At 42.0% G+C, this 22,917-nt stretch overlaps 1 protein-coding gene across 1 annotated transcript in view; it reads left to right on the forward strand.

Moving 5' to 3' along the window:
• Positions 1-22,917, forward strand: part of FBLN2 (fibulin 2) — a 140,145-nt gene that overhangs the window by 42,384 nt on the left and 74,844 nt on the right. Inside the window, 3 exon segments of the mRNA XM_081848814.1 lie at positions 1,859-1,894; positions 1,897-1,966; positions 1,968-3,340. Of these exon segments, the coding sequence (XP_081704940.1) occupies positions 1,859-1,894; positions 1,897-1,966; positions 1,968-3,340 (1,479 nt within the window).

A 22,917-nucleotide genomic window follows, 5' to 3' on the forward strand; every position in this document is an offset into this window, starting at 1 on the left:
GAGGTGCCTTTTGAAATACAAAGGTCTCCACCAAGTGCCAGAAGTTCAACTAAGAGGTGGTCTATCTTAACTCAGCCAGGAAGGAGTTCCTCAGCACTGGGCCCATAATAATGGATGCATGGTTCCTGGTGGATATGAGTTGCATGTCTGTGCAATGGTGTGTGTGTGTGTGGCTACGGCTACTAACAGGGAACTAAGGAATCAAGTGGTCCTTAAGGTATCCTGGAACCCAAGTTGTTAAGGGCTTTGTTGTCAATTAATATAAGAATGATGGGCCTGAGGGACTCCTCCTATATCTTCTTCCATCATAACAGTATTGGTGACAAGGACTATGTTGGTGAGGGGCATACACAGTTGGGGTTAGGGCCCCAAGAAATCATGGTGAAGGGGTGAAGGGGCATATTACAATATTGTTCATTTATCCCCAAAGGGGAGGTTTTTCTACACCAGCCCAGAAGGACAGGGTTTTTTCTGTTGCTTAGATGTTACAGTGAAAAATAGGCCTATCTCAGGAATGTCTAGGCCTAGGCGGGTGAGAGATAAGAGCAAGGCTAAATGGATCTTTCATTCTAGCCCCAGACAGGGGGAGACTGAAGACAAGGAGGCGAGTTGAAAGGGAGGAGTAAGTAAAGCAGGAGACAAAGCCCCATTTTATTGCCACTAGTATAAATCACATGTTTTACATGTGAACACGTGTTGAGGTTCATGGCGTGGAGAGGCTGGTGCAGGAAGGAAAGGGGGGGGGGCAAGCCCATGTAAGGACATAGGAAGTTGCCATAACTTTCGGTTTACAAGAGATCAGGTGGTATTCTGTTCTGCAAATCTATATAAAGGGGGCACACCCTGACTAGGGGGTGCAGATTGCAAACTTATTGCTCTGTACCTTTGTTTTGCATATGCACTTCAAATAAAAATCCTGTTAATAACCTGCAAGGACGTTTTGCCGCTTTGTGTGAATCTGTGCTTCAGGGACCCAAGAGCAGATATGTGTGGTCCTTCATTTTGGAAATGGCTGGTCAGATTCCCAGATTCTCTACATTTTCTGTGCCTCCTGGTGTCCCTAGGGCCTTCTGGTTCATGTCTGTCACAGCATTTAGGGCCTAGTGAAGGTCCAGCTGTGAGGAGTTGCTGCCATCAAGTTAGTTTGGATCAGGGACAGGGACTCATGCTAGAATTGCCAAACTGAGACCATTTTGACTGTCAAATTCAGATTCCAAAGGGATCAAAATATAGTATGTTCACCCCTCCCCCATTTGAAGTTTAATGCCCCATCTGGTTTAATTTGAAATTTAATGTGTGTGTGTGTGTGTATCAACTTGAGAAACTGCTTCAAACTGATACACACACACACAGGCAGCCTTCCAGGACAAAAGCCTTCACACATAAGGCAGTTTCCACAAAGTAAAATACAGTATACAAAAGCAAAATTACAGGCACGATAAATACATTCCATGATCAAATATAGGAAAGTTAAATCTGAAGAAGAAAGAACTGTGTATTTGTCTGCCAACTATTATTCTTTTAAAAACCAAGGCTTCTAAAATAAATAAATACATAAATACCAAATGTTTTCAAAATATTGCTTTTTATTTTACTATGTGTATATTTTATGAATAGATAAAAAGGCCACTTTCTTGTTTCTTTTTTTTTAAGGGATAGAGAGGGGAGGCAAAAGACAGAGAAATGAAAAACATGCATCTTGGAGTTGGGTGTCTATAGCGCTTGGACGATATTATGATTAATTTTATATGTAGCTTTCCAGATGTTGGAATTTTATCCCATTTTAAAACTATCTCTAATGTCTAACAGGATATGTGCAGAGTATAGCCTTTAACAAAGTTCTCTTTCATAAACCTAGGCTCTAGTTGCAAAACAGAATCCAGGGAAATATTTCTGACCAGGAGCTGAGTGAGCAGAAATTCCAAAGGGGGGAAACGCACGAGAGAGAAAGAACAAACCCAATAAAAGGCTGGATTTTTGCCGCACTTGTTTTGGAAGATTATGGATAGGCACCGAGTGCTACATTTATGCTCGCTGAACACAGCCCTCTTGCTGCTTATTTGGATTGGCATCTCCAAAGCTCAGAAGGATTGCACAGGTGTGGAGTGTAAGCAGCTGGAAAATTGCATTGAGGAAGTGCTTGAGCCGGACGAGTGCTGCGCCTCTTGTCTCCAGCATGGCTGCACCTGTGAAGGCTATCAGTACTATGACTGTGTGAATGTCGGTTTTATCAACGGCAAGGTCCCCGAAGGGCAGTCTTACTATGTTGACTTTGGAAGCACAGAATGCTCCTGTCCCAAAGGGGGCGGCAAAATCAGCTGCCAGTTTATGCTCTGTCCAGACCTTCCGCCCAACTGCATCGATGCCGTGCTGCCCGCAGACGGGTGCCCTCAGTGCGGAAGAATCGGCTGCCTCCATGAAGAGCAGAAATACGCGGCAGGACACACGTTCCACATGCCTCCATGCAAGGTTTGCCACTGCCCCAATTCGGGAGGGGATCTCATGTGCTACCTGCTCCCGGACTGTAACGAATCCACATTAAACCCTCATAGCCCATCCGATCCTGGGGACACCGAACCAGAACGGCACTATGATGATTCCTATAGTTATGACCAGGAGGCACCAGAAGGAGACACCACTCAGGTAGAGCCACCTAAGAAGTTCTACAGTTATTCGGCTCATACAGAGCAAGAGAGCATGGGCCAAGAGCAAAGTGAGGATTATGAGTACCTTGCAAGCAGCAGTGTTACTCCTCCGTCATTAACTCACCCTGCTTCAACGACAGAAGCTTTGCCACCCGCGACCACAGTTGCTCGTGTTCTGCACTACCCTGAAACTAGTCGCACCACTGAAAAGAGTGAGGAAAGGATTTCTACGACAAGCACGGTATCAACCCCCAAAGCACGGCAAAGGCATCATCGAACAACCATTGCTAACAGCATTAGGAAGGAACAAGCTGCGGTTACAACTGAGAGGCCCAGAAATATGGCAGATGTGGAGAGGAGAAAGCCAGCCAACAGGGAGAGGAATGAGCAAGAAGAAAATGCCCGCTTCAAAATCAAGCTAAACATGAAGAAAGACAACAAGCAGAAAGAAAACAGGTTGTTGGTCTTACAAGAGTCCAATATGACTCAATCGCATGGGCTAAACTCTTTGCAGGAGAAAAATGAGGAAATTAAGTTCCCCAAGGTCAAGTTCAATCCAACACAACCATCTCCCATTGCACTGAAAGAAGACAACAATAGGATATCCTTAAAACAGCCTCAGACTCTTTATCATTACACATCTGAAGAGGACATAGATCCCAACTCTGTTCAGACTTTCCCCAAGTTATCAGAAGGTAAGATTTTGTATTCAAGACCGATAAATCAGATTTTGTATTCATAACATTAAATGTTTCAAAAGAAATAGAGCAGAATATTGGTTTTGCCTGCCTTGTATGATGTCAAACATAGCTCTAATCTTCAAAACTATCGACTCATTCTCAGTGAGTGGCCTCAATCAATGGTCAAGTCTTTGTTCCATTGTGGCCTATTGTTTTATTAGAACTATTTCTCAGAGTGAGAAGTTTAATGTCTGCATTATATATATATATATATATTTAAAAAAACATGAATAATTGTTCATTTTTGTAGAACTTTCATTATTGTTCTCCTACCCACTCTACTTTCCTTCATAGATTGTTCACAGTGGCCCAGTTCACACATCATCCTAGTAAAACCACCAGAGGAGGGTGCAGAGTATGGGCTATGAGTGGGGTATGGCCTGGGCAGAGTCCTGTTGGCTAGATAGTGAGGCATGGTGGAGAGCCAGTGTGGTGTAGTGGTTAAGAGCGGTAGTCTTGTAATCTGGGGAACCAGGTTCGATTCCCCGCTCCTCCACATGCAGCTGCTGGGTGACCTTGGGCCAGTCACACTTCTTTGAAGTCTCTCAGCCCCACTCACATCACAGAGTGTTTGTTGTCGGGGAGGAAGGGAAAGGAGATTGTTAGCCGCTTTGAGACTCCTGAAGGGGAGTGAAAGGCGGGATATAAAAAAAAGAAAAAGAAAAAGATAGTGAGGCATGGTGGGGCACATTTGGCCCCTGGGCATGAGGTTCCTCATGTGATGTACAGTAAACCATGGCTTATGTCTTATTATGTGGCCCTCCAGAGGTTGGAGGTTTGACTACAAGTCCCATCTACCCTTGACTACTGCTTATGCTGGCTGGGACTGATGGGAGTTGGAGCCACCAACATATGCAGGGCCATAGGTTAGCCATAATGTTGTATGGAATCTGGCCAGTGCTATCTATAGTTATGTATCTTCATTAGAAATGTTCAGTCTGAGAAACTATTCACCTGGTTATAAATATCTGGTCAAAATGCTAAATGTCGGCCTTTTTAAAATAATGTTGCTAGTAAACCTAGTGACAAGCACAATGCTTATAGAAAGTTAAGTCAATGTCCATATACTGTTGAATTTGGAACATACTATCTGTTGTGGCATTTCTATGCATTATGGGATATCCTCTCAATATATAACACAATTGTCTAATGAACTGTGTAGAGGGAGTATCTATCTGACAGACATGCAGATCTGTTCATGAGCTGTTTGTTAATTAATATTAGCTAAATGGTTACAATTCTAAGTGGTTACAATGTTTTGTGATTAGCCTCTACAGTGTGTCAATCAAAATGACCATTTTGCCGTAGTGGTTTACCATAGTACACACAAAACTCCCTGTTATCAGTAGCATCTAGCCATGAGCTGGTGGCTATTCCCTTTTGTTAGTGATATGAAGTGTGGCAAAGTAGAAAAGAGGTAAAGGTTGCCTTATTACTACATGACTGTGCACTGATGACAATCTGTTACTGATACGGCTGTAGGTAACCTCCACCCAGTGCATTTGAATAAAGTAAAGTGCATATACATAAGTCTGTGCTCTAGAATACTTTGTGGAACTGCAAAAATAATTTATCAGTGGTAATCCACGGTAATCTAATTTTCCTTAGAGTAGTGAAAGCTAAGGCCACTGATGTGAATAGTGACCAATATGTGACACAGTTCAGGTTCATTTTCTGTCAGACTTTATGTCACCTTTATCATGGCATTAACATATTTCTTAATAAGCACACTACCATGTTTATTTGTACCCACATTTAATATCTGAAAAACGTCCAGGAAGCCCTGATTATTTTAGAGGCTTGACTTTGCGTTGCATTTCTTCACAGTAACAATAAGCCATAAAGTGATCCCTTCCTGTTCCCACTCTGATAAGATGAGAACTGAGATCAGATCACAATGGCGCTTGTCCAAAATAAACCATATCCATGATCTAAAGATTGGGACGCCTGCCTCTCCCTTTCCTGCCAATCTGAGAGTCCCCATGCTTGTGTTTCTCATTTGTTTTGTTGCCAATGCTGACTTAATCAGTCACAATTGCCACCCTAATCAGACGGAGACCTTATATGTTCCAAACTGTGGTAAAATAATATCCTGAACTAGGTCAAATATCCTAGTGCCAAAAAGATAAAATGCATTCATTTGTACAGTAAATGGGCTGTATTTCTGGCTGGTGTTAAAGTTGGGAAGTTGCCACTTAACGACTTACTGGAAACCAACACACACAAGTAAAGGAAAGTAAAGATTCAGGTTTGTATCCAACTAAGGTTGGAACTAGATATAGTTTGGGACATGTTACTGCCACCAAAGCAGCAGCCTTGTTTGTCCTGTACTTCTCATTCCCCTCAAGAACCTATGCTATTATAAAAGACATGATGGCATGTTACAACACTGTGAGTGTCCCTACCCCTGCAAGCAGCATCCAGTGTAGCATGAGGGGATGGGGTATAGCATGATGACATCATGTCAGACATTACTTTGATGTTTCCAGGGGAGGGGAGGAGGAGGAGGAGACATGGAGAAGGAAATCATCAGGGTTGAGGCATAGCTGGCCACTGAGTAGAGGTCAGGAACCAAGAGTCAAGCAGAAGATCAGAGATGAGAATGCAGAGCAGTAGAACAAGTTGAGAGTCAGAACTAGACAGGCATAATATAGACTACTGTTGTCTAAACAAAGCCCCAGCCTAAACAGGAAGTCTCTATAGCATGGGTAGGCAAACTAAAGCCCGGGGGCCAGATCCGGCCCAATCGCCTTCTAAATTCAGCCTGTGGACGGTCTGGGAATCAGCGTGTTTTTACATGAGTAGAATGTGTCCTTTTATTTAAAATGCATCTCTGGGTTATTTGTGGGGCATAGGAATTCGTTCATTCCCCCCCCCTCCCAAATATAGTCCGGCCCCCCACAAGGTCTGAGGGACAGTGGACCAGCCCCCTGCTGAAAAAGTTTGCTGACCCCTGCTTTATAGCCTCTTCATGGCAAAGAAATCAGTGGCAAGCCTGTTACTCCAGTACCTTGAGATGCTTTCTTCCTTGGCTAGGTGTAGCCAACCTGGTGCCCTTCAGATGTTTTGTTGGCCTACAACTCTCATCAACCCCAGCCAGCATGGTCAAGGATGTTGGGAGCTGTACTCCATGGACAACTGGAGAGCACCAAATTGGCTACTCCTGCCCCAGGGAGACACTCTCTGGTCTGTAACCCTTCTGGCTCACCACTCAGGGCAGCTGTGCACAGAACTGCATGTCAGCATCTGACTTGATTTTGGGGGTAATTTTGTTTAGTCTTTACCATGAAAACTTCTGCTACAGCACTATTTCATCATCAGCATGTTAAAAAGGTGTTTCTTTCATAAGCACAGTATGTATACACTCAATCTTAAGCAGCACTGCCATGTGATGGAGGAACAGTGTAAAGCCCTCCCTGCTGCCACACAGCCCCCCAAGTGAAGCAGCCTGCCTACAGTCACATATACCTAAGCGAGCAAGGGGCCTGGTTCATGTTATTCTTGACTCTCAAAAAAGTGGGGGGATTTATGTGAACTAGGCCTCTGCCTGATGGGTATCTCATAGAGGGTCTGGTTCATGGTGGGTGTAAGATACACACATGGCTTTTCCACTTAGACATAGTAGCGCAGTTCTGGAGTGACTGCATTAACCAAGGTAAACACATAGTTATTTTTCAGGATAGCACGAAAGGAAAACAGCAAATGTAGTTGGGTATAAAGCGTTAGCAAATCTAAGTGAATCTAAAGTTCACAGAAAAATATAAATTGGTACATTAGGAAGCAATGGATGCACTTTCTGGCACTGAAAACATCCATTACCACTCTCACATTTACAGGATCTTGAAATAGCTCTGAGCGCTAGAACTAAGTCATTCAACTCTTTCAGTTTCCTCCATTATATTACAATCATGGCTCCAAGGTAGCCGCGATGACTAATTTTGGCATCATTTGAAAAGTATCTGTTGACGTTTTGTGGATATTACTTTTGCTGACACAGACTGGATAGGTTTTGTGACAGCACCAGCAAATTTTCTAAACCATAGACTTGAACCATATGTTTTTTTAAGAGGAAGGCGGAGGTTGCCAGTGCCTCAGAAAGTGGGAGTTCTGTAAGTCCCACCTAACCTATCAAGCTATCATGCTTTCTGTTAGTTCTATACACTCAAACTTAGTCATAAAGCTATCCTTCATCTGTATTCTACTTACATGGGTCCTGCCAGCTGTGATAGCTAAATAGAATATTGGGTGCAGAAAACACAACAGTGGAGGACCATCACCCCATTTTAAAGTTTTGTAGACAAAGGTAGGAGGACAAAAGGTCGGTGGTAGAACATCAACCTTGCATACCGAAGGTTCCAGGTTCAAATCCTGGGGCTAGGAATGTCCCCTGTCTGAAATCCTGGTACAGTATAGACACGGATTGGAATAGATAATATTGAGCTAGATGGACTGGTGGTCTGCCTTAGAGTCATAGAACTGCAGAGTTTGAAGGGACACTGAGGGTCATCTAGTCCAATCCCCTGGAATGAAGGAATCCTACTCACAGCCTTCCCTGGGTGGGCTCAGACCACCAGCCTTCTGGCTACCAGCCAGATGCACAAACCAATTGTGCTACCTGAGGCCTAGATATAAGGCAGCTTTCTATATTCCTATACATTTGGCTGACTTCTGTTAACAGAGACAAGTTTAGGGCTGCCATATGTCCAGAATTTCCCAGACATATCAGGATTCATCCACTGAAAATAGCGTAGAGGCAGAATTTTCAGAATTCAATGGGGATTTTTGTGTGTTTTTTAAAAAAATCTCAATTTTTTGAAATATGGCAACACTTCTTCAAAACCATGGAATACAGGATTCAGGTTTGGCCCTTAGCCAGAGAAGACTTTATATTTGAACATCAGCACTTTGAACCATGCTTAGTAGTGAACCAGCAGCCAGCAAAACTGGTGAGATATGTTCTCACCATCCCATTCCAGTTAAAATTGTATCAACAGCAGCAATCTTGAAAATTCTGGGCAATCTTCAAGGGCAGTCCCATACCGTAGTCTAAATGGGCCACTAGAAGAGCATGGATAGCTATGGCTAGACTTTGTATGTAACCCTTCTTATTCGGATAGACATAAAACGAGTGCAGCAGCTGCGAAAGACTGATGATCAGAGCTGCACAAATGACAGGAATCAAGGCATTTGTTTTCCATTTTCCCTTTGAAAATAGGTGATATTTACACACTTTTAAAACAAGCAGACTGCAAAGGATCTAAAAAAACATCTCATAATTAGGAATGTCTTCTGTCATTGTTGGGAGTGGGACCAAATTACTGCCTGGTAATGATAGTCGCTTTAATTGGGGGTAATAGTGACTCATATGAGTGCATCCATATGTGTTTCATGATTAAACACACATGTTGAGGGTTTTTTCCTTGGTAACTCCTTGAGCTAGTATGAGTGGAGAGTTTGAAAGAAAATTGACAAGCTGGGAATGGGGGGGAAATGGGATTGTTAAAACCACATCTAATGCGAAAGTTAGTGCAGATGCTGGAATTGCCTTCCAGTGTCTTCCAGAAACCCACAGTTACTCACTGACAAAAAGCAATGAGATAATTGTTTTAAAGAGGGCAGTTGTTAAGCTCTCTCTTTCTCTCTGTTGGTTTAAGCAAGGTGAAATTAATTAGCCACTTCTAAATTAATGTTTTCTAAAGTCAGTGAAGAAGGTAGTCTGTTTAATAATTCTGATGACAATACAACCATGCAGGGGACTTTGGAATTTCTCAGGTTCACAGATGTTTAATGGGTGAATACACTTTTAAGCTCAAAGGTTTGCGATGGAAATGTATTGGCAACTACAGAGCACAGTGTGGTGTAGTCATTAGTGTCAGAGAAGGTTCTGAGAAATCAGGGGTCATAGCCCCACTCAGACAAGAAGTTCACTGGGTGACCTAGGGCCAGTCACTGGACTCCGCTAGATTGCTAAAGAAAAAGCATTTTATATGTGATGTATATGTGATGCAACACTGTGACACCAGATAGCACTGTGGAGTCCCATCTTTCTCTACCGGATTTCCCTGTATGAGTTCACAACGCGTTTAACTGAATCGCTTCGTTGACATGTCTGGATCCACCCACTGTCTCTCAGCCTAAATTATCTCACAGGGTTGTTGTGAAAATAAAATGGAGGTTGAAGTGGGCAGGGGAGAGGTTGGAGGAAAGGTAGGATATATAAATGTAAATATAAATTTAAACCACCTAATAACTGAACTTCTGTTAAATCTTATTCATATCATGAGTATAATCTGTATCAGTATGGGATAGTTCAATCGGTAGAGCCTGCGATTCTTAAGAGGGTCATGGATTTGAGCCCCGCATTGGGCAAAAGACTTGTATTGTGGGGGTTGGACTAGATGACCCTGCTGGTCCCTTCCTGCTTTTGATTCTATGAGAGGACATCAGGGTCTGCCATTTGCCCTAGCTGCAGTTCTGTGCAACCCAGTATGATTTATCATGTATACGTCAGGTTGTGTTGCTTATGCATATATACCACTTTTAAGGGTTATTTAATGGAGTACATCTTGCTTTTGAGTAGACATGGCTAGGATTGCCCTTGGTAGAGTTTTAAATGTTGCATGACTGGTCTCTACACACACTTATCTGTCTCTGTAATTTTATTGTTTATAGAGCTTGAAAAATCCATGCATGTATTGAAAGTTTACAGAAGAGCTAATCTACATAAATATATAAAGATAAGCTGTATAAGTCTGCATGCATGAGGAAACTCTTTTCACAGCAGAAACTTTGCAAATGTTCAAACAGATGATTATATTTCTCCTAAAGTGGGAAGCAATGCTGATCTTTCTGTTCTTATTATTAAGTTTCCTGGCAAATAATGATAATAATAATTCAGATGTGGTTGATTCCTTCATGCCTTTGGTTAAACATCTGGCTTTACTACTTAAGTTTTTGTTTTTTTTAATGTCTCCGCTTGGTATTCAGTTTTCATCTTCTGAATCATGTGAGCTTTTAACCTGTAGAGTGTCACACCATAACATAACACACCCTCCCTCTTTTTGTTTCCTCAATTTCCATTTTTCTTTTAATTTGGTATTTTAGTATGGTAAAAGCACACTGTATTATCTCTCTGGAAAGAATAACACTGATGGGCACGGAATAAGTTAAGAGATAATGATTGAAGTAACACTCAGAAAAGGCAAACACAATGCAAACTTTCAAGCAATGCAGGAAGCTAATCACTGAAACCAGTGAATGCAAATTGCCCTTTGTTTGTTCAGGTGTGCTGATCTGAGACAATAGAGACAAATCAAAGCAAGAAGTTCTGAAGATAATGGGGATGATCTGCATTCCAGCTAAGTCAATAATGAAGCTGCCATTGATGGATGACATCCGATGGAACCAGTGCCAATGCTTGTAGCAAGGACAGGCGAAAGAACCTGGTGACCACCTGCCATCTTCTAGCCAAAGGATGGCCCCTTTGCCCTTGGAAAAAGGAGCATTGGAAGTTGCCTATTCAAATCAGTGGTTCATCTAGTGCAGTATTATCAATACAGTATGACTCACAATAGTTGTCCAGGGTTTCGGGCTGGGATTGAACTAGGGACCATCTGATTGCAAAGTGGATGCTCTGTCCCTGAGCTACAACTCTTCCCTTCGGTCAGGTACCAGCGATGAAAGGAAATGCAAGTTCTCAACATAAAACCCATGTTTTATGTCACACTCACACATTAACCAAAGATAACATTGAGATACCATCCCTGCCCCACCAAAACCCATAGATGACAAAAAAGTACCAAAGTTTGTTTTCCATAAAATATACATTTAGACTCTTAAATACACATGCAAAGTAGATTTGGGCAACATTATAGCTAGCTATAAGTGACAGCGAAGTTTCCTGGTGACCTATACAAACCTCCTCATCTCAAAGAGTTGGCTGCTCCAAAACAAATATACCTGATCTCTCTTATCCTGGGAGGCAGGCAAGTCAGAAAAGAAAGCAGGATGACAAGAGCCTGTGGCTGAGAAGAGACACCCCACAGTGGCTTTATAAAGACTGTCTAAAAATAAGTATTGTCTCCCAGGGCTGTCTGTCAGGGGGGAAAGTGGTTAGGTAGTCACTGCAACATGCCTGAATTGTTTTACTTTTGCATTTTCCTCCAACCATCCTGCCCACGCTGACTGTCTTACCCTGCCACTGTAGGTAGTAGCATCCAGTGGTGGCTGCTCAGTGCTTCCTGTAGCTCCCTTCTTCATTTTCCTCCTGTTACATCTCCTGCTCTCCCTATCCCACCTGAGCATAAGGGGCAAAGGTTGCAGTCCCTATCTCACTGCTGTGATTTTTTTAAAATGCCAGTAGGACAGTGTGGTACCTTCCTGGGAAATGTGGTCTTTGCAGGATGCCTGACATATTTTAAGAACCACGTGAAAGCTACATTTGCTAGAGCATCCATCTCTTTATTAATGATGTTTCTCACCCCAGGGATGAGAAGATGAGGAAGGGTGCAAGAAAGACAGCAAGAGAGAGAAAGCTCCTTCTTTTCTGCACCACAAAGTCTTTTATGTGGGAGAGAGGTGGAGAGTTCTTTCGTGGCTTAGGTAAAAAGGAACTGAGTTCAGGACAGAACTGATCACCCTTATACTGAAGGCCAACTTTGCAAACCAACAACATTCATATTAGGAGCCTAACTACTACAAAACTTTGTCACTAGTTCTCAGTGTAAAAAGGACATGAACATACAGCTAGAAACAGAAAGTTATGTTAGATGAGGAAAACTGTGTCTTGTTCTTCAGGAAGGTGAATGGATTGCCTTTTTGGAACCAAGGATCTAGTTGATTTTGACCTATTTGCCAACAAAATATTTTCCTCCATTTGCTAGCATTCTTGGCTTGGTATATGGCCTGGTTCACATGAACCTTGCAGATTACTTAAATCAACTATTCTTTGCTTGCAGATCCTTATGACATGGTGTACCTCTAGGTTTTCAAAATGTTCTTTAGCTATGGCCATAGATATAAGCAGAGAACATGTGTGATTTGTTGTAGGTATGAATTCCTATAGTTATCGCCCTTGTAATTGGCAGGCCCTTTCCCTTTCTCCACACAGATCCATCCAGTGAATACAAGATCATTGACTTTTATAGGGAATGTAAAAAGGAAACCAATGTGTGCATGAGGGGCATATTTAGCTCCAGATCCTGCCATCCCCAAAGTCCTGGGTTAGAAAGAATGCTCCCCATCAATGCTACAATTTTTAAAACAAAGGAAAAAACAAAACACTCCATCCGCTTTCTCCAGCTGATCTTATTTCTACTCCTTCCCAATATTTCCACCCCCCTCTTTTCTTCCAAGCTGTGCCCAGTTTCACCTCCATGCCTTGGTAGCCATGTTTGGGCAGGTGAGCTTTGCTGTGTTACATTCCTGGAATATATGTCTACTTAGAAAGGGCATTGCTAAGAGCATGGGGCTGCCATCGTATATCCTGACAGTTTGATTATTTTGTTTTCTTCTGCTCTACCTTCTAAGAGAACTTTCTTTTTTCCTCTCTCTCTCTCTCTCTCTCTCTCTCTCTCTCTCTCTTTCTTTCTTTCTTTCTTTCTTCAAATTCTTGTCTCTGTTGCTGTATCACTCGTGCAAACGTTTTAAATACTTCGGTTTTGCCTATATTCAGACCCATCCTTTCCACCCCAGCAACACATTAGCCTTTCTGCCGTTCCCAGAAGAAAAAAATGCTAATTAGTACATTCCATGAGGATTTGTTGGGAACATTCAGAGTGAAGTACAAGGAGCTACTCAGCTCAGAAGGCATAAATTAATTACTTGAGCACGTTTACAACCAAAAGGGTGGGAGGCAAGACTGACTTTGGCTTTATTCAGTTCCTTGCTTGGTGCATTAATATTGCTCCAACCTTGTAAGTGTCACAGGAGTAACAAAAAAGGGTAGTTATTGCCATGCCATATGTCCTCTTTCTCCATCCTAAAAAAGTCATGAACAAAGTTGAGAAGATAGAACAGCTTAGAAGAATTGTTCTCAAGTTTTATTACAGCTTTCCCATCATTTTCTATATGTTTTCCCACAAGACAATGGGTGTTTGTTTGTTTGTTTTGATCAGCAGAACTTGTTTACTCTGCTTGGTTGCATTGCTTTAATTTAGGATTGCATGTACTTGGAACAATCTTAAAAGCAACCAACTAATTTTACTTGAATTGCATTCATGACAATGGAAGAAAATACTGTTTGCACATCATGGTGAGCCATAAAGAAATGGCCTACCATGGATGAGCAGCATGCAAAACCTCTGCTAAATCACCCCTGTTTTACTCCATCCTTTCTGGAGCTGCACACAACAAACTGAGAGCCTCGATGTGCAAACCAACACTCGTTGTTTATCCCAGTCTGCAGTTTCAAAGTGCAAAGCAAAACTCTTTCCCCATCACCAAGTAAAGTGCGAGCACTGGTTTGCATGTTGCAGTAATCCAAAGTCCGTGGTTAGTTGCTACTGGCTCCAGGAGCAAAAGGATGGAGTTGATTCACCAGCATTAACTAGCATGCTGTCCATTCACAGAAAGCCATGGTGTATGTATGTAAGGCTTATTGGGATGCGTGAATGTGTTCCATGGTTCACAGAGCTCATCCACACATTGCATCAGTATATTTCCCCTGTATCAGAAAGAGTGAAAATGAAAAATAAAATAAAAATTGATTCCCACAAATGTCTGCAAGAGTTGAAAAGCAGTCCTGGCATATCTCTGACCATTCCACTCCCTGTGCTGATATAGAGTACCCACACAGCACGACAGACACATCTTCCATTACTCCTGAAATATGTTCAGTATGAGACTTGGATAGGCTATATGGGAAAAGAATATACTATGAATGCGGAAAATGCCTTCCTGGGTGCCTTTCGTTTTGTTTGTGGATGGAAATCAATTTAGAGATGGAACATAGACAATCCCTCAGTAAAGGAGATGTTTAATTTAATTAACCACCCGCTGTCAAAAACTCTTCCAGCAAAACCAAACATAATACTGGCAGGAAGACATTATGTAAAATATTTACTCCCGCGTGGTTATGATTTTTTTTCAATCGATTCAGTGCTTATTCATGTGGTAGATAAAAGCCACACCACATCTATACCAAGGCTGAAATCCTGTGCCTAGGAATCTGTGGAATTGTGCCAAACCAATAGCAGGACTACACCTTCAGCATTTAAACCCATAGTGGGAGGGAGCTGAACTCTTTATTTCTTCCCCCAAACACTGGGAAATGCAGTTCCACAGCTGCAGTTGTGTAGCCAATAATGCATGGTTGTGTTTCATCGAACAAATGAGATTTGAGTACACATAGCTCAGGGCAGGAACTGTGTAACACATGCTCACTCCTGAACAAAATAGGCTGGATCTCGCCATAGACAATATCTCTTACCTCTTGAGGGATTCTTAAATGGCAAGCCAAAAGTATCTGATGGTTTTACAAAGGCTTTCAGGTGGGGGAAAGGCTTTGTATTTCATTGACTATCACCAGACTGTCTGCTTTCTCCAAGATGAGTTGTCGCCCCCTCTGGTGCCACGTATGGCTCTTAGCCAATGCTCTTTGGAGAGATAGAAGTCATTACGTTATCATTCCAAACAGCAAACCTCTATAGCTTGTTGACCCCTTCCTGCCTTTGTCAAAAACTCCTGAGGAACCATTGTTTGTAGGGCTTTTTTTTGTTCGTTGATTGTGGAGTGCATGCTTTGAGCCTTTCGTTATTGAATTATGTTACATATAAAATGGCAAAGACTCAAGAGCTCAAACTTGGCTGTGTATTTTGCATTGTGACTGCAGAAACCACAAACAGGAATGACAAAGAATTTCCATGTTTTAAGGCTTTTCCTATTTTCTTTTTCAAATTGAAACTTGAAACTTAATTAGGTTGGAGGGAAACTTTCTGCCCCCAAGCATGACTTTAAGTGGTATATTTAGTTGTATAATGCTTAGGAACTTTTTTTTTCTCTTTTGTAAATTACTTTAATTTGTGCAGCAAGCTAATTTGAGAGTGATAATTTGAAGTCCTTAAGATCCAAAAATAAGAGAGTTTCTGAAATGGAAGCCAGTGATGGTTTGAGGCTCCTTCAACATTAAAAGCGACTGTTACTCTTTGTACGAACAATAGCCAGGAACTTGTGTGGGCGCCATGTTAATAAACCATTGTCATGTATAAAATTGTGCAGACTTGTTCGAACAGGGTCTGGTTTCCTAGTTTAAACTTTACATGTTGCAATCTAGGAAAATGAGGTGGGATGGGTCATATCTGTTGGCTCTGTGTCTGGCCCCATACATTAATCTAAATCAGTGATAGGGAGCATTTTCCCCATCTCTAGGGCCCCATTTGCTTGCAGATAGTCTTCTGAGACCATAGACCATTGCTGGAAGGGCCAGAGGCAAAAGTTTTGCAGAGCAATGGATGTAGCCTGTACCTCTACACAGTAGGCTAAATTCCAGCCATGTGAATGTTAGAGGTTTCTACAAACATCTCAGTCTCTCTATTCAGGCAGGCAAAAGGCATTATCTTAGTTTTAAGACACACTCTAGGCTAGGCAAAAGTCCTCCCAGAGGGTTTTGGCCCGGTTGGTGACGGATGTGGTGTGAGAGTTATTATGGTCTGTTGAGAGTCCCAAGGGCCAGATTGAGAGGGCTGGGGGGCCATATGAGTCCCTGGGTCTGAAATTCTCTACTGGTGATTTAAACCTCTATAGACACCATCCACATGTATAGACAAGCCGCACCAAGATTGTTGCTAGGTACTTAAAATACTAAGGGGCAAAAACAGGATTGCCAAGTTGAATGAAATATGGGGAGGGGGGCAGGTAAGCCCCTTCCTGCATAATTGATCTCATGATGCAGTACACGCACACCATTTGAATGACAATGCTCATCAACTTGGGGGGGGGGTGTCGAATATTCTATTGGGGGGCCGTCAGCCTCTAGGAGTTGGCTCCTATGGGCACAAACCTATAGGGCACAATTTTGTGTCACATTAGCATAAAATCAGAAGTAAGTCCCATTGAGTTCAATCGGGTTCACTCCCAGGTAAGTGGCTGTAGTCTAAATTAGGGCTAAAGGTAGAGGAATGGATAATCTTATCCACGCACTTGAACAGATCCCAGTTAAAACATCTCAAAATATTAAACTGTATTTAGGCCATCTTTCCTCCTTTCTAGCCCCCTTCCTTTAAAATGTTTATTTCTCATGACACATATTATTTTTGCTAAGAGTGCAGAGGAGATGAAAGATGAGAAATTCAATAAGATTAATTCCACTGCTCCCCACCCCCAAGTCTTTAAAATGCCAAGCAACATTCCACCCTCTCCCCACTTCTCCATTGGCCCAAATTGCTAATAAATCACCGCAGACAGCCTTTAATTTCCCAGCAACATCACCATCTCATCTCATTTGATCTTGTTGCAATAATATGTCTCTTCAAATAAAAGCGGCACACAAAAACAGCAGCAAGCCCATTGGCAGGTCAGAGCATTGCATAGTGGCATTTTCAGTTCCAGTGGCAAGCTGTCTTTATTTCTGGGCATGCCAGACGAAGGCAAGCGACAAGGGAAGGAAGGGTGTGTGTGGACAGGAAAGCAGTACAGAGCACTGCAGAGCTCCCCTGGGGAGGGGATGATTGATGAAAGATGACTCCCACCAGGATGAAGAGGGAAGCAGATGAAGCGAGGGTTGGCCCCCTATCCCGGACACCATTTATCCCTTGAGCAAACTGAAGTTGCAGCTGCTGCCCTTCCTGGTTGTCATGTGCTCCAGTGGCTCCTGACCACATGGCTAGGCAGCTGATTAGTGGTCAGCCTGGGGCCCAGGTAGGCAGCAGTGGCAGCAGTGAGTTAGGCTCTTGGACCCCAGGCCCCACCAAGCTACAGTTGGATGTTTCTTGGGGCAGTAAAATGTGGTAGTAAAACTACAAGGATGTAGTGTCAGAAGAAGTAGGCTTCCTTGGGTCAGTTTTTGGCTCAAAAAGCCATGCAGCATTCTTTAAATCTCATTATATTAACATTTTAGCTGGGCGAACAGATACTCCAGTGGTAAAGACAACAACAAACAAATAAATTTCTTCAGAAAACACTTTCTAGTCACTTAAATTGCATCACTGGATCATTTTTATTTGCTGTGGGGGGAATTGCCCCAAATGCATTACATTGGCTGACAAAACACACCTACCTGTAAAATTAAGTTGGGGATATTTTGTGCTCCAGACACTTTCTGTGTATAGAAAGAAAATTGTAAATGGGAAATGGCTGAACCCTGAAGATAATGTTTCCTACTGTGCAGGTGACAATGTCCTTGAAAGTTTGTTGCAAGTCTACCTCTGTGCAAATTCTGCAACAAAAAGTGCACTGGTGTGGAATTTTACCCACCAGACACCTGGGTTAGATTCTGGGATTTGCTATCACAAGATTTATCAACACTGTCGACATGGGTTGCCATACGTCCAGATTTTCCCGGACATTTCAGCGATTTCTGCCCAGACACTGCTTACGATATGTCTGGTTTTCTAGACATACGGCAACCTTAATACCCACTATCTCAGATACCAAAAAAGGGAATTGATGTGTGTGATGGATAGGACAGTCCACGGATAGGGCTACCAGTGGTTTGTCTTTGCTCGGAAAGGAGCAGCAGCAGGAGAGGGCTGTTGCCTTCATTTCCTGCTTGTGGACCTCCCAGCAGTATGCTGTGGGAAACAGATGTTGAACTCACTGGACTGGTCTGATCCAGTTATGTTCTTAACCTTAGATGTCAGAGCCAGCCCTAGTTAGGAAAACCTTATTTCCTCAAGGACTCTAAAAGCCAGGAGTCCATGTCCTCTTTTATCTCTGTCATATTTTGAAAGAGAGGCAGAAAGCAGATGGGAGTAAACCATGGGAACTGAGTTTCTCAGCCTTGGGATGTGATGCTGGGAATGACAAGGAATAAGAGAGCTGGGTTTGTTGCAGAGTTGGTGAGCGTGCTTCTTAGGTTTGAGAAATGGGAGGATATATTGTATTAGAGATACATAGAAATGTTGGGGGCTCCTGCAGTGTTTCCTTGAAGGTCAGTTTGTCTAATTACACTAGAGTGGTGGTAGTCAACATTGTGCCCTCCGATTACCACCATTCTTGACTGTTGGATGATGTTGGACTGATGGGAGTTGGAGTCCAACACCATCTGGAAAGCACCACGTTGGGGCCCCTTGAGTTTCATTCTTCAATCTCCATAACAAGTAATTTTTAATTCTTCCCACGTCCATGAACCAGCATTGTTTGCTTGCTAAGCACACGTGGAATCAGTGAGCTGATTTAGAAACACTCCACATTTGTCCCTTTTTGGGGGGAGACCTTGAACTAAAGTTGTAAGAAAAAGAGCAACCTTTATTGAGCTTTGGAAATTTTGAATGGAAGAAGGAAAAAAAAACCCCTTTGTTAATCTGAAATATATAGCATATTAATAGTACAAGCACCCTGAGCACACTTAAATTTAATAGTAAAACAAGAAGCAAATGCTGTCTAAGAGAAGGCATAATGATGTCATCAGAGAAGCTCCTTATAATTCTAGATTCTCAGTCAAATCAGATACATCAAGAAACAGAGCTCTGTCTAAACCCATTATTTGGTTAAGATGCTAGATCGAAATTGAGATCTTTATTTGCTCCGGCATGATCCTGAGTGACAGGTAAGGTGGGCTGTCTGCTCAACTGGAGTGAATTATCAAATACTCTCTCATTGGAAACTTAGCTTTATTGCTGAATTTTGCAATCTGAGTTCAGGCACCACATTGCTGTGAATTTAGCCAGGTTAATGAGCCTTTCAGATTTTGTCAGTTCTTTAGTCATTTCCAACTTATTTAGACTGCATCTTGGACCAAATATTTAGTGGCTTCCACCTCCTGTTTCAAAAACATCAAAGCTCCATGGATGATATTATTGTAAAATGTTGATACTGTGTACCCAATATGGAATGATTTCCCACTGAAATCATTTGAATGGCAGGTAATGCCCGATTCTGCAGATAACAACATTTGCTCTTTCCTTGGTTCTGAATCAAAGCCTAGAAATAGTCCCTTTATGCAATTTATGGTAGTTTTATTTTTTTTAAATGAGGCATTAAAGATGTGGGAGACTGCCAAGTTTCTAAAGCGATCAATTACAGTAACAAGTGAACATGCTGTTATCAGTGTGGATTAGTTCAGGTCAGTACTTGGTCTATAATAACAGTTTCACAAGCTCATTTTTCATTTAAAGACAACATTATCAAGGCTTCATCATCCAGTCATTTATCATGGACCGTAATCAGGGAGATACGATCCATTATTTCATCAGCATACCTTCAAGTAGAGTCTAAAGGTATCAATCTCTTGCTAGTTCAAACATCTCCTGTAAGGTATGTTTAGTGCAATAAATTTATTCGTACACAATAAAGCCACATTTATAAGGACCAGGTTGTTGTTTTTAGTTATTTAGTTTAGTTCATTATTTGTGTCCCCTTTTCTGTATTACAATAATAAAAGTTGCTTACAATATTAAAAAATAAAGCAAGAACAATTTAAACAACAGCAACAGCAGCAGCAGCAACAACAACTTATTTATACCCTGCCCATTGAAACAGTAAAACAACAAGAATTTAATACATCAGTAAGAGATCAGAACTAAAGCTTCTACCAAATGACAAGATTAAAATTGTAAAGCAAGTACTGTAGATCAGATTAAAAACCAGATGGGATTAAAAAGACTGTCTATGGATGGAAAGAGAATCATAACCAGGAGGGAATTTGCTGCTTAAAATTTTTGGTGATTAAGTGGGATATAAATAATTTAAATAAATAAATCACAGCACCACCACTGAGAAATCGCTCTCTCTTGTTCCTTCACGTCCTGTGAGTGACAGAAAGAGATTGGTTTCTGAAGCTGGCCTTAAATTCATGGTGTGCTCAAACAGTTTCTGAGAGCAAACAGTTTCTGAGAGGACATGTTTATTCTGTAAGCAGATATGTAGGTGGGATAGGTCAATCAACAGAGCAATTCTCGCAGTTACGTTTCCCTGCATGCAAGCAGGGAAGCTTGATCATGTCAGGAAACAAGAAGGTGTAGTAGATCTGCAGACTCTTTTATAGTCCTCATGGCTGCATTTTAGGAAATAGCTATATTAATGCGTGACATGGGTCGCATGAACTTGCTCATATGTTCCTGCTGAAAGAGAGACTTAGCTGCTCTTAAGTAGTGGGGAAATGGCTGTGTGAACTGTCTAGAACAGGGAATGAGACTCTTCTGGAGTCCAAGGGCTGCATTCCCTAGTGGATTCCCTTTTGAGGGCCACAGGGTGATGGCTGTGACTTGTATCTTTGACAGGAGGCTATATCCAGCTGCGCAAAACCATGTACATCTTACAATCTAGGCAAGCAAGACAACATTATCAAGGCTTCATCATCCAGTCATTTATCATGGACCGTACAATCTAGGCAAGCAAGAGGCATTATTATAGTTCCATCCCGACAAAAGAACTGAAGGGGTGTGTGGCACAGAGCCAGTGAGGGTAAAGCCCTGAGGACTGGCTAGAGATGCCTATTTGGTTCTTAGGTCTGAAGTGCCAAGCATTTTGTCACATGGTGGACTCAGTGTATAGTTGGAATGCTTGCTGCAATACTTCAGTTGTCTTGCAGCTGTTCTAGAGAAACCTCTTTGCTTCTTGGTTCCCTTGCCTTGTCTCTGGCGATCACAATCTGCTCCCCATCTTTCTGCCTGTGTGACATATAGCCAGAAGATCTCAGACTTCTGCTCTCCAGCATCCATTTCATGCTGTTGCTGCTGATGTTGCATTTACAGTGGTCCCTCGAGTTACAAACACCTCAGGTTACAAACGCTTCAGGTTACAAACTCCACTAACCTGGAAGAGTTACCTCGAGTTGACAACTTTGCCCCAGAAGGAGAACAGAAATCGTGTGCTGGCAGCGCAGCAGCAGCAAGAGGCCCCATTAGCGAAAACACACCTCTAGTTAAGAACAGTTTCAGGTTAAGAACGGGCCTCCAGAACGAATTAAGTTCATAACTAGAGGTACCACTGTACTTCTTCAGATATGCACATCCGAGACAGAGCACAATCAAATACAGTGGTACCTCACGAGACGAATGCCTCGAAAGACGAAAAACTCGCAAAACGAAAGAGTTTTTTGTTTTTTGAGCTGCTTCACAAGACGGATTTCCCTATGGGCTTGCTTCGCAAGACGAAAACGTCTTGCAAGTTTGTTTCCTTTGTCTTGCAAGTTTGTTTCCTTTTTCTTAAAACTGTGCATTCACTTCGAGGAGCAACTCATAGCACGCGGTGTGGTAGCCTTTTTTGAGGTTTTTGAAGACTTTGGTGGTTTTTGAAGCTTTTCCAAAGTCCGTGCTTCGCAAGACGAAAAAATCGCAAGACGAAAAAACTCACGGAACGAATTAATTTTGTCTTGCGAGGCACCACTGTAATCTGCCTTCCAAGTCCTTATACTTAATTTATTTAAAACATACCTCATAGAAATAATTATTCTCAAATGTTGCTGTAGCTATTTACCTTGGCTTTGCAAATTCCATAAAGGAATTTCTGTCTTCTGAGCAGAAATAATTTACATGAAGATGCATAAAGCAATGACAATAAATTAATCCTGTGGTCACTCTTTCAGAGTGCAAACACGGGCTGAATTTAATGAACCAAACTTTGCTTTGGAAAACAGAGCGTTTCTCACACATCCCGTGACAGAAGTCCTTTTCAGTTGTTCTCTCACGTGTAATTCCCACCCTCACAGGAGTCTGCTGCAGTCATTGGCTGTGCAGAGTTCTAAATTACAAGAGGACAGCAGAGTCCCTGCTGCAAAGGTTTTGCATGACTATATGGTAGTCACTTTCCTGTTTTATAGTCTGTAAACTACTCTGAGGTGTGTGTTTTTTTAACAATAAATTTTATGAAATAAATAAATACTAAAGAAATTACAAATATTTAATAAGTAATTTTAAAACATACTATAATCGTGTGACTAAAATTACACGCCTGGGTAGTCTTACTGGAACAAAAAGAAAAAGTCTTCGCAGGCACTAAAAATAATCCAATGAAAGCATTTGTCTAATATCTTTGGCCAGGGAGTTAATGGTTTTTAGCCGTGATAAGTCATTGCAACCTCCTGATTCAAATTTCTGGAAGGGTGCAAAGATCAGTGGGGAGTTCTGACCACCAACTGAGGGGATTTCCTTGGTGGTCCATCGTTGGTAAGAGGATGGACTAGATTAAAACTTCATAGAATTATAGAATCCTAGAACTGTAGCATTGGAAGGGACCCTGAGGATCATCTAGCAATGCAGAAATACGCAGCTGTCGGACTGAACCTCCAACCTTGGCATTATCAGCACCATGCTCTAACCAACTGAGCTATTCAGGCCTTGGCTAAATACAGGCAGAGCTTTCCTTGTATTTTAATATAGGTGCAAAAAAAGCAACATTTCTTGTCCCATTAGGAAGAGAAGGTAGGAAGCGGTTCC

The sequence above is a fragment of the Podarcis erhardii genome, assembly GCF_964252035.2.
Source record: "Podarcis erhardii genome assembly, chromosome: 2".
Classification (NCBI taxonomy): Eukaryota; Metazoa; Chordata; class Lepidosauria; order Squamata; family Lacertidae; genus Podarcis; species Podarcis erhardii.